The 10,212-nt window shown below is 64.7% G+C and overlaps 1 protein-coding gene across 1 annotated transcript; it reads right to left on the bottom strand.

Moving 5' to 3' along the window:
* Positions 1-8,690: 8,690 nt before the first annotated feature.
* On the bottom strand, positions 8,691-9,912 carry SOX18 (SRY-box transcription factor 18). The gene is made up of 2 exons (XM_036425860.2): positions 9,624-9,912; positions 8,691-9,515 (listed from the first exon to the last, which is right to left on the bottom strand). The coding sequence occupies exons 1-2, from the start codon at positions 9,910-9,912 to the stop codon at positions 8,743-8,745; spliced, it is 1,062 nt and encodes a 353-aa protein (XP_036281753.1). The 3' UTR covers positions 8,691-8,742.
* Positions 9,913-10,212: the final 300 nt, after the last annotated feature.

The raw sequence follows: 10,212 nt of genomic DNA on the forward strand, positions 1-10,212 counted from the left end.
GTTCCGTTTGCCTGCTGGCGGGGGCGGGGCGGTCGCCCAGGCTCTGCTTGGTTGGGAGTGGGCGCTGGGGGAGCCTGGGTACACTTCCTTTACCTGGGCAAGGCCGCCCTTCCCAGCTCGGGCAGCAGGGGGCGCCTTCCCACGCTGGGCTCCTGCTCGGCCTGAGGCGCTGGGACACGGTGCGTGTCCTGGGCTTCCCTCTGGAGCGGGGGAGGGGTGGTGCTGAAGGGGAAGGGAAGGCTGGGCTTTGTGAATTCACAGCAAAACAGCCGGATAAAGGAAACAGGCCAGAAGGGAAGCCAGAGCTGCTGGCCCTGGCTGCAAGCGGGGCCAGGCCGTTTCCTGCGGCCCTGGGAGGGGTGGCGGGCCCCTTGGTGGGACTGGACTGGCTGGCCAGAGACCACTGTCATGTCCTGGGGACCCAGCGTTTGCTTGCAGAGTGGGGCGCCAGTCCCTGCTCTCCCCCTTGCGGCTGCATGGGCCTGGGGTCTGTCCCCTCCGGAGTCCAGCCTGCGGCCAACGGGGAGTCTGGCAGGCAGAGCGCTGGCTGAGGCGGATGCTTCTCCGGAGACGGCTGCCCCCGGAGACCCCAAAGCAGGCCTTGCCTCAGGTCCTGGCAGAGCCGAGGCAGGGGGTGCAAGAAAGGCCTTCAGGGGGCAGCCGTTGGCATGACCCTCAGGACCTGACAGACCCTGCCCAGCGCCCACTGTCTGTGTCAACACACAGTCCTGCAGCAGGAACTGTTGTCTATTTTCTAGGTGAAACTGAGGCACCAGGTAGGGGCTTGACCAGGTCACACGCAGGAAGTGTAAGAGCGGCGAGGGTGGCGCCTAAATGTGCCGTGGGCAGCGGCAAGCCCGGCTCCCTCCTGACGCTGCCATCCATGAAGCGCAGCCCTGGGGCGGCACTCCCATGGAGGACCCTCTGCTGGCGTGCCCCACAGCGTGCCACGTGTGGAACGTGGCCGGCCCAGCCGGAGGGGCTGAGCTGAGGAGCGATGTCAGAGCTGATCAGGGGAGACCCCGGTGCAGCAGGCTGGGGGGATGACTTTGTGGTTGAGGCTGAAGGAATAGGCTGGGACATGAAGGAGGTCTAGGCAACCTGTGTCCTCTTTGAGGGGAGCAGACCTGTGTAGGATGGAGCAGTCACATCCCGGGCTTCTGCTGTGTGGGCCCTGAGGGGGAACAGGTCCAGTTTAGTTGGAGCCCAAGTTGGGGCTGGAGAAGGTCAGAGCTAGCGTCAGTGCAGGAGGCCCCCACCAGGCCCCTGTCTTTCCCGGCAGCCAGCTCCCAGCACGTGGGCCTGCCCCAGGCCTGGGGCCATGGGCAGAGCTTGCCTGGGATGGCCTCCGGCGCTCATGGCTGCTGCCCACCCACCATGCCCTCCTTCTGCTGTGCTGGAAGCGGTGGTAACAGGCAGCCCCTTCATCTACCCATGTGGTTCACACAACCACACAACCGCAGAGTTTTAAGGACACAATCCCCATGCAGGTCCTGGACCACGACCACATGAGTGGGTGAGTGCTCCCACTCCCTGCTCGCCCCCCCCCCCCGGTAGTGTGTGTGTGTCAGTGTGCACATAGGTGTATGCTGAGGGGTTACCTTTGAGTGTGTACATAGAGGTCCAGGCTGCTGCCTCCCCCCTCCCCTGCCCAGTGAGCTCCCCTCTCTGAGGCCCTCCCGGTCTGTCCTAGCAAATTGAATGCCTGTGGGGCCGGCGTTGGAGACCTCTGGTCTGAGCCAGCAGAACACAGCGCCCACGTTCCTGTTCCTGCAACGCCCCACCCACCCCTTCCACCCTCTGACCTTTCTCTTGAGGCCTCCGACATGCCAACCCCTGGATGATGGGCCAGTATTGTGGGTGTGGGGGACCCGGGCCCTGTCCCCACATCTTAGAAGCCATCTGGCCTGACCAGTATGACCCAGTGGCTGATCGATGACCTAGGAACCAGGAGGTCACAGTTCGATTACTGGGCAGGGCACATGCTCAATTTGTGTGCTCAATCCCTGGTGTGGGGCATGCAAGAGGCAGCTGATCAATGATTCTCATCACTGATGTTTCTCTCTCATCCTCTCTGAAATCAATAAAGATTAAAAAAAAACCTGGTAGATTGTTCATGATTAAAGAAGAAAAGAAACTATCTGTATCTGTGTCCTAAGACTGCTGTGAAAAATCACCACAAACCAGTTGGCTTAGAGCAGAACTTTCTTTTCTCACCATTCCAGAAGCCAGAGTCCAAAATCAGCGTCGCTGGCCTGAAACCAGCGTGCCTGGGCCATGCTCCCTCCAGGCCCACAGGCGGCCTGCCTGCTGCTCGCAGCTCCTGGCGCAGGTGTCCGGGAGGCGGCTGTGTCACCGCCATCCCCACCTCTCAGGAGGGGATTGCCCTGGGATTCAGGGCCACTCAGGTTCTGGGTGTGCAGGTACGTCTTTGGGAGTCAGGGTGGGCTTCGGGCTTTCGGGACCGTCCCTGACCAGTCAGGTCTGGGGGCAGGCACAAAGCCACACTTGCTGAGACAGGCTAGAGGGAGAGCCGGTGCCCGTCCAGACCCCAAGGTGCTGGCTGTCCTTCAGCCTGGGCACCGGGACCCCTCCATCGCTTTGTTCACCACGGCACATGAGCACTCAGTAAACGCACTGGCTGGGTCTGACCGGTGCTGGCAGAGCTGGAGTGAGACTGGCCCACCGGCCGCAGGGACAGAGCCACGCGCACAGGCATGGCTGGGTGCAGGGGCCCTCGTGTCCCTCTGCCGGTGTCATGCCTCCCTGTGTCTGGGCTCACACGTGGTGGGGTCAGGGGTGCTGGTTCCAGGAGGCGGGGCTGGGACGCGGGGCTGAGCGGGCAGCAGATGGGGCTGCAGGGCAATAGCCAGGGTTGCGCAACTTTCCAAAGCAGGGAGCCAGGCCCCCACACAGCGTGTGGGGAGGGGCCAGCTGACTTCGAAGAGCAGCCGTCCCGCGGACTCCCCACACGGAGCTTTTGAAAGAACATCTGGAACCCGGGCCGTCCACAAACTGGTCTCTGGGTTAGAAAAACCAAAGTTATCCTGACTTCGCCACTGTGCTCCACGCCCCTGCTCTGCCCCTTCCCACGCTGCCGACAGGCCCGGGGGCGGGGCGCGGTGTATGAGCTTTCCCTGGGGTCCTCGCATGCAGTTCTGGGTCCCTGGAGCCACGGCTGCCCCCATGTCTGTGCTGGGTGCGGAGGACTGACAGTGCCCGAGCCGGAGCCCGAGGAAGCGCCTGCAGGGAGACCTGGGCACAGCCTGCCAGCAAGGGCCCTGCGTGTGAGCCTGAGCGGCCTGGCCCTGCAGGTGTGAGGAGGCTGCCTCTCCAGCTGGGCTGCGGGGACAAACAGGCCCCGCTCCAGGAAGCACAGCAAACACTGTGTGGGTGCCAGGTGCTGCGGCCATTGTCCTTGCCAGCGGCCTGTGGGACCCTGGGGAATGTCAGCGACAGTCCCCATCCTGCCCCTCCCTGGGAAAAGGCCCGGCTTTGTGAGTACAGACACAAATACCCGGCCCGGGGCCGCACCTGCTGGGAAGGCCTGTGTGGAGTGAGGGTCGGAGCGTGTGCTTGGGGAGGGCGGCCCTGGGCGGGCGGAGGGCGCAGCCGGATTCAGGGACTCGCCCTCCCTCGCCCAGGGTGACAGTTGTGTGGGCTGGAGCTGCAGGGCGCCCCAGGGCCGGCCCTCCTCCCGGCCTGGCCGGCGAGCGGCCAGGGGTCCGGCTGCGGCCCCAGATAAGCCCGCGCCGTTTCCTGCGCTTCCTCCCAGCGGCCCTTCCTGTCTCCGCGCCGGCGGGCAGGTCGCGGGCCTGGGCGGGCGGGGCGCCGCTCTGGGAACCGGGCCTGGGCCCCGCAGGGCTTCCCTGGGCCTGGCTGTGGCAGGGGCGGGCGGGCGGAAGCCGGGCCTGTGGGCTGGCACCGAAGAGGAGGCACCTGGGCCCCGCACCGGCCTGGGTCAGGCCTCCCACACCTTGGCCCAGACTCTCCCCGCAGCCCGGCCTGCGCCAGCCGTGGGTGGGCCTTGGTTGTAGGGGCCGTGGGATTGGAGCTCAGAGGCTCCGGACCTCCCTTTGGGGACAGCTGCTCTAGCACATAGATTTGAGGTGCTTCATCTCCTCGCTCAGACGTGTTCATCGGACACAAACGTTTGTCATTTTAACAGACACGTCCACACAAAATGTCACTGCATCGTTCACCGTAGCCAAGACGCGGGATCAACCCACTGTCCATCACTGATGAATCAAGAAATCAGTGTGGTCTGTCCATACGACGGAATATTATTCAGACTTAAAAATGAATGAGGCTGCCCTGACCAGTTTGGCTAGTGGACAGAGCATCCGCCTGTGGACTGAAAGGTCCCAGATTCAATTCCCGTCAAGGGCATGTACCTTGGTTGTGGTTTCTAACTCTCTATCCCTCTCCCTTCCTCTCTGTAAAAAATCAATAAAATATATATATTTTTTAAAAATGAGGCTGGAAGGTGTGGCTCAGTGGTTGAGCAACGACCTATGAACGAGGAGGTCACAGTTAGAATCCTGGTCAGGGCACATGCCCGGGTGACGGGCTCAATCCCCAGTAGGGGGCATGCAGGAGGCAGTCGATCGATGATTCTCATCACTGATGTTTCTCTCTCTCCCTCTCCCTTCCTCTCTGAGATAAATAAAAATAAATATGCCAAAACCGTTTTGGCTCAGTGATAGAGTGTCGGCCTGTGGACTGAAGGGTCTCGGGTTCGATTCCGGTCAAGGGCATGTACCTTGGCTGAGGGCACATCCCCAGTAGGGGGTGTGCAAGAGGCAGCTGATCGATGTTTCTGTCTCATCAATGTTTCTAACTCTATCCCTCTCCCTTCCTCTCTGTGGAAAATCAATAAAATATATATATTTTTTAAAATTAAAAATAAAAAATAAATAAAAAAGAATAAGAAACAGCCCAATGATGCTGGCACATGGGTGAACTTTGAAAATGTGATGCTAAGTGAGCAAAGCATGACTCAAAAGGCCACCTGCTGTGTGGCCCCACCCACTGCAGGGTGGGGACCTTGCTTCTGCCGAGGGCCGTTTGGGTATCTGTAATGCCGTCCTCAGGCCAGACAAATCAGCAACTTAAAAATTAGCTGCTACATTTGGTCAGACATTTGATTAATCGCCCTAATGCCTCGGCAGGGACGACACGAGTTCCCGGGCCTTGCGCAGCCTGCGCTGTGTGCCCCACCCAGCTCTGTGGGGAGTCCGGCCGGCGGTGCCCGGAGCAGGAGCGGCGAAGATGGCACTGCGCAGGGGCCGGTGAGGAACAAGGGGCCAGGACTGCCGCGGTCTATGGAAAAACACTGAAGTCAGTGTGATGTTTGTACAGCCTGCGAATGTACTAAACACTGAGCTGCTCATTACAAATGTGTGTGGGTTTTGGCCGAAACTGGTTTGGCTCAATGGATAGAGCGTCGGCTTGGGGACTGAAGGGTCTCGAGTTCGATTCCGGTCAAGGGCATGTTCTTTGGTTGCGGGCACATCCCCAGTAGGGGGTGTGCAAGAGGCAGCTGGTCGATGACTCTCTCATCGATGTTTCTAACTCTCTATCTCCCTTCCTCTCTGTACAAAATCAATAAAAAAAACATAAAACAAAACAAAACAAGACAAGTGTGTGTGGGTTTTGTAGCATGTGAGCCGGGCGGTTGGACTGCCTGGTGCTTGTCCAGGGGCGGCCAGGGGGTTTGGTCCCTGCTCCATCACCAGCCTGGCATCACGGGCTGGTGTGTGAGCACCGAGCTGGTGGTATATCTCTCACCAGTGTTCTGAGGGTGGTGACCCGGTCTGCGGGGCAGAGGGTGCCCTTTACCTGCCCTCTGCCCACCTCTCTGCCCTCCTCCCACGGGCAGCTTGCTGGGAAGGGTTCAACACCCTGCAGGTCACTCCAGGGCCGGCTGGGTCCTGGGCGTGGGAGCCCAGGCTTTGCCAGACCGGGCGCTAGAACTTCCCGCCGGGCACTGGACTGCCGGACTCCGCGGGAGCGGAGTGGGTGCGGGGTGGGGACTTCCCTTCTCTGACCCTTGGGGAACAGGTAGGTGGAGCAGGAGGCAGAGGTGGAAAGTCTGACCTGGAGCCGGAGCCACCCAGGCCCTGGGCTGTGGTCCTGCCTAGGACCAGCTGGCATCACGGGCTGGTGTGAGCAGGCCCCGTGGGGAGCCCCCGGGCGCGATGGACAAAGGGCCTCCCTCCGAGGGGACCCTCTCTCCTCCCCGGCCCAGCGCCACTGCCGAGGAGCGGCTGGTACAGACGCTGCCCTTGGGGAGAGGCCTGGGTCCTTGTCCAGACCCTGCTCCTGGCGGGGACTCCTCTGGGGGCTGAGGGTGGCTCCCAGGGGAATGCTGCTGGGCCGCGCCCTCCTTGGGTAGTGGGTCCTGCCACCCAGGCGTCCACGGGGCTCCTCATCCCCCCCGCCTGGGCTGGGCCTCTCGGTGAGATGGCGGAGCGCGGAGCCCACAATGAAGGTGTGAAGGTTGCTCCAGCCTAAGCCGGCAAACGGCCAAGACAGCCCCGCTCGGCCCCGTAGCTGGCCTGGCACCTTGCTCAGTGTCCATGGTGTCGCTGGGCAGGGGCACTGGTGGCCCCGGCAGGGAGGACCTCGGGCTGTGCACGTGGCTCTGGGCGGAGGCCAGGCCTGGCCCGGAGCAGGCGAGGGGCAGGAGGGCCCACCCCTGTGCAGAGGCTCCTGGGCTCCAGCTGTCATGTGCCCAGGCCTGGGAGGGCCACGGCGGGGCACCTTGGCCAAGCTGACCGGGCCTCCAGGGTGGGCCACCTGTCCCCCAGCAGCGTCAGGCCTGAGCAGGAGTTCCTGAGCTGGGAGAGTGGGTGTGGCTGAGCACTCCAGGGCAATGAGCACGCTCCCTGGGAGAGCCCAGGACCAGGGGGCGCCTCTGGGCCCCTCCCCTGCTGGGCAGAAGAGCCGCACCGCCTGCTGTGCCATGTCTCAACCTGCCTGCCCACTGTGTGCTCTGGTGTCCTGGGGGCTGTTTGTCTGTCCCTCCACCACTGGGGGCCTGTCCCACCTCTGCATCCATCTCTGGCTCCCCCAGCTTGCCTTTCTCCACCCGTCTTTGAGTTTTCTGGGCCCTGCTGCTGATGGGGTAGGGACAGGGGGCCCAGATCCTGTTCCCCGCTCTGCCAGCTGAGATGCAGGGCTCATGCCAGTTAACACACAGGCGACTGATGTCAACCTACCTCCAAGAGCAGGGCCCCCAGAGCAGCCGCACACCTTTCCCCCAGACCCCGCTGTGACCCCAGGGCTTGCACAGGCGCGCGAGCGGCCGGGCCCCGGCTCGCTGCACACTGTGTGCACGCAGTCTCACACCGTTCACAGTCACCTTCATGGATGTCACTCGCTCAGCATCGCAGCTATGCTCAGAGCCTGGTGTGCACACACACGTACATACTTACTTACAAGCATGCTCACAGGTGTGTAGATTGTTTCACCCGCATCACAGGGCCTGTACATCTCAGACACCAACTCCCCCAGAGCACATGCTCATGGGAAAGTGTGACTTCCCCCCATCAGGGTGGTCAGGGACCCTACACGGGGTGGGGGGCTGGGACGGGACAGACCAGGGAACACGTGCTCTCCCTTGGCTTGGAAGACCAGCTCGGTGCTGAGGAGCTGGCGCAGGGGTCAGTCTGGGGTGCTACTGGACTCCACCCCGGGGGAATCACCCACGAAGGTGATTGCTGCCGACTTTTCCGAAACCTGGGGGCGCTGGGCAGGGGCTGGGCGGAGGAGGCGGATGGGAAGGCCCGTCCTCAGGGCAGAGACCATGTGACTTCAGAGGGGCCGGCTGGAGACTGCGGCCTGCCCCCTGCTCTGGTCCGGACAGGTGGCCTAGGGCATCACGGGTGTGTCGTGGCTCTGCCCGCTCCGGAGACACGGGTTGAAAATGACAGGCGGGGCCCAGGATGCGTGTCTGCGTACAGTGTTACACACACACACACACACACACACACACCGCCTCCGTCCACGAGGCCATCTTGGGCAGTCGCTGGGCACGAAGGAAGTTTAAGGAGGAGGCAAGTTGGAGGAAACCTGGGTGAGGGGATTGCTCAGTAGTCTGACCCTATGAGGCTTGAGTGAAAATGGGGCAGGGCAGAAGGGAAATGGAGGGCTGGAGGATGGGGAGTGCCCACAGCTCCTGCTTCCCACCCACTCTCCTGGGCAGGATGAAAAAGTGGGGTCCAAGCTGAGGCCAGACTCTCGAGGGAGGTTTGGAGGGAAGGGCAGGTCCAGCTCCATCCTCCCCAGTGATCAGACAAGGCGAGCTCAGGGCGAAGAGGCGGCGCTTTATTGTGGCCTCGCCCGGCTCAGGGGACCAGCTCCGGCTCCTCCTTTACAGCAAACCAACAGGTGGTTCCTCCCATTGAAAAGCCCTTGCTACATTGATGCTTTGATTACTGAGACCCCTTGGAAGACAGGGTGTAAAAGTTTAAAACTTAAATATAGTGTATTATGTATATAAAAAAAAAGGCAAAGTAAAAACACAACCTGGTTCTAGAAAACACTGCAGGAAAAGATTAGGCGCTTGGAAAACTTAACCCTGGCAGGGCCAGCCCACAGGTTTTAGGACCGGGCGTCCTGGAAAAGCCTGCACAAGCCAGACCCACCCTTGCAGGCCCGGTCCCGGCGGCCGGCGGCTGCAGGGGGGGACACGAGGGGAGGGCGCGGGGAGGAAAAGAGGGGGGCGGGGGCGGCGGCCTAGCCCGAGATGCAGGCGCTGTAGTACACGGCGCTGCTGGCGTCGGACAGCGCGGCGATGAGGCTGCTCTCCTCCGGGCAGGACATGGCGCGCGGGCCCAGCCTGGCCAGCGCCAGGTGGCAGGGCAGCCCGGCGGCGTCGTGCCGAGTCCGGCCGCAGTGGAGGTACTGGTCGAACTCGGAGAGGTCCACGTCCGCCCACAGGTCGGCGGCGGGCCCCAGCGGCTCGGCGCCCTCCGGCGGGGCCTCGGGCGGCGGCGAGAGCGGGCCGGGGGCGCCCAGGCCGCAGTAGAGGCCGGGCGGCGGCGCGGGCGCGGTCCTGAGCGCCTCCCCCGGGGGCGCCCCGTAGCGGCCCGGCTCCCGGGGCGGCGCGGCGGGCGCGTAGGGCGCGCGGAAGGCCCGCAGCAGGCAGTCCTCGGGCGCCGCGGGCGGCGGGAAGAAGGCGGCCTCGCCGGGCTCCAGGCCGTCCAGCGGCGAGCGCTCGGGCGTGGGCAGCCCCAGGCCGTCGAACTCGGCTCCCAGCGGCGGCAGCTCGCGGAAGGCGCGGGCCGGGCCGGGCGCCGCGGGGAAGGGCTCGGGCGGCGGCGGGCCCGGCAGCGGGAGGCCGGGCGGCGGGAGGCCGGGCTCCGCGCGCCGCGCCCTGCGCGCCTGCTTCCGGCGGCGCGGCCGGTACTTGTAGTCGGGGTGGTCCCGCAGGTGCTGCACGCGCAGCCGCTCCGCCTCCTCCACGAAGGGCCGCTTCTCCGCGGGGCTCAGCTCCTTCCACGCCCTGCCTGCGGGGCGGCGGTCAGCGCGGCCTGGGGGGACTCCGGGGCCCGCGCCCGCCCCCGGGGAGCCCGCCGCCCGGGGAGCCCGCCGCCCCCGGGAGCCCCCGCACTCACCCAGCATCTTGCTCAGCACCGCGTTGTGCAGGTCCGGGTTCTGCTGCGCCAGCCGCTTGCGCTCGTCCTTCGCCCACACCATGAAGGCGTTCATGGGCCGTCGAACGCGCAGCTCGTCGGCCGCCAGGCGCTCGCCGCGGCCGGTCGGGCCGAGGCCATAGCCGCCGGGCTCGGGGCTGCGCGGCGGGCTGGGCGGCGCGGCGGGCGCGGCGGGCGGCGGGGCCCACGCACAGGCGCGGCGGGCGGGCGGGCGGTGCGGCGCGGCCTGGCCGGGCGGCGGCCTCTGCATCCCAGCGGGCGCGGCCGGCGGCGGGAGCGGGCGCGGGGCGCGGCGGGCTGGGCGGACGGCGGGACGCGGCTCCGCCGGGTGGCGCCCAGATATAGCGGCCCGGGGCCAATCGGCGGGGCGGCGGGCGGGCCGGGGCGGGCCGAGGCCGCCCCCTCCCGGGGCTCCCTGTCCCTCCCGGCGCGTCCCGCCCGGCCTCCGGAGGAGAGACCCCAGCGCGAAGGGCACTGATGTGGCCGCAGCTGGGGGCGCCGTCGGGGCTGGCAGCCGTTCAGAGGAGCTGCCGCCCCGCCCACGGAGCCG

Source organism: Pipistrellus kuhlii, unplaced genomic scaffold (assembly GCF_014108245.1).
Source record: "Pipistrellus kuhlii isolate mPipKuh1 unplaced genomic scaffold, mPipKuh1.p scaffold_m20_p_87, whole genome shotgun sequence".
NCBI classification, from domain to species: domain Eukaryota; kingdom Metazoa; phylum Chordata; class Mammalia; order Chiroptera; family Vespertilionidae; genus Pipistrellus; species Pipistrellus kuhlii.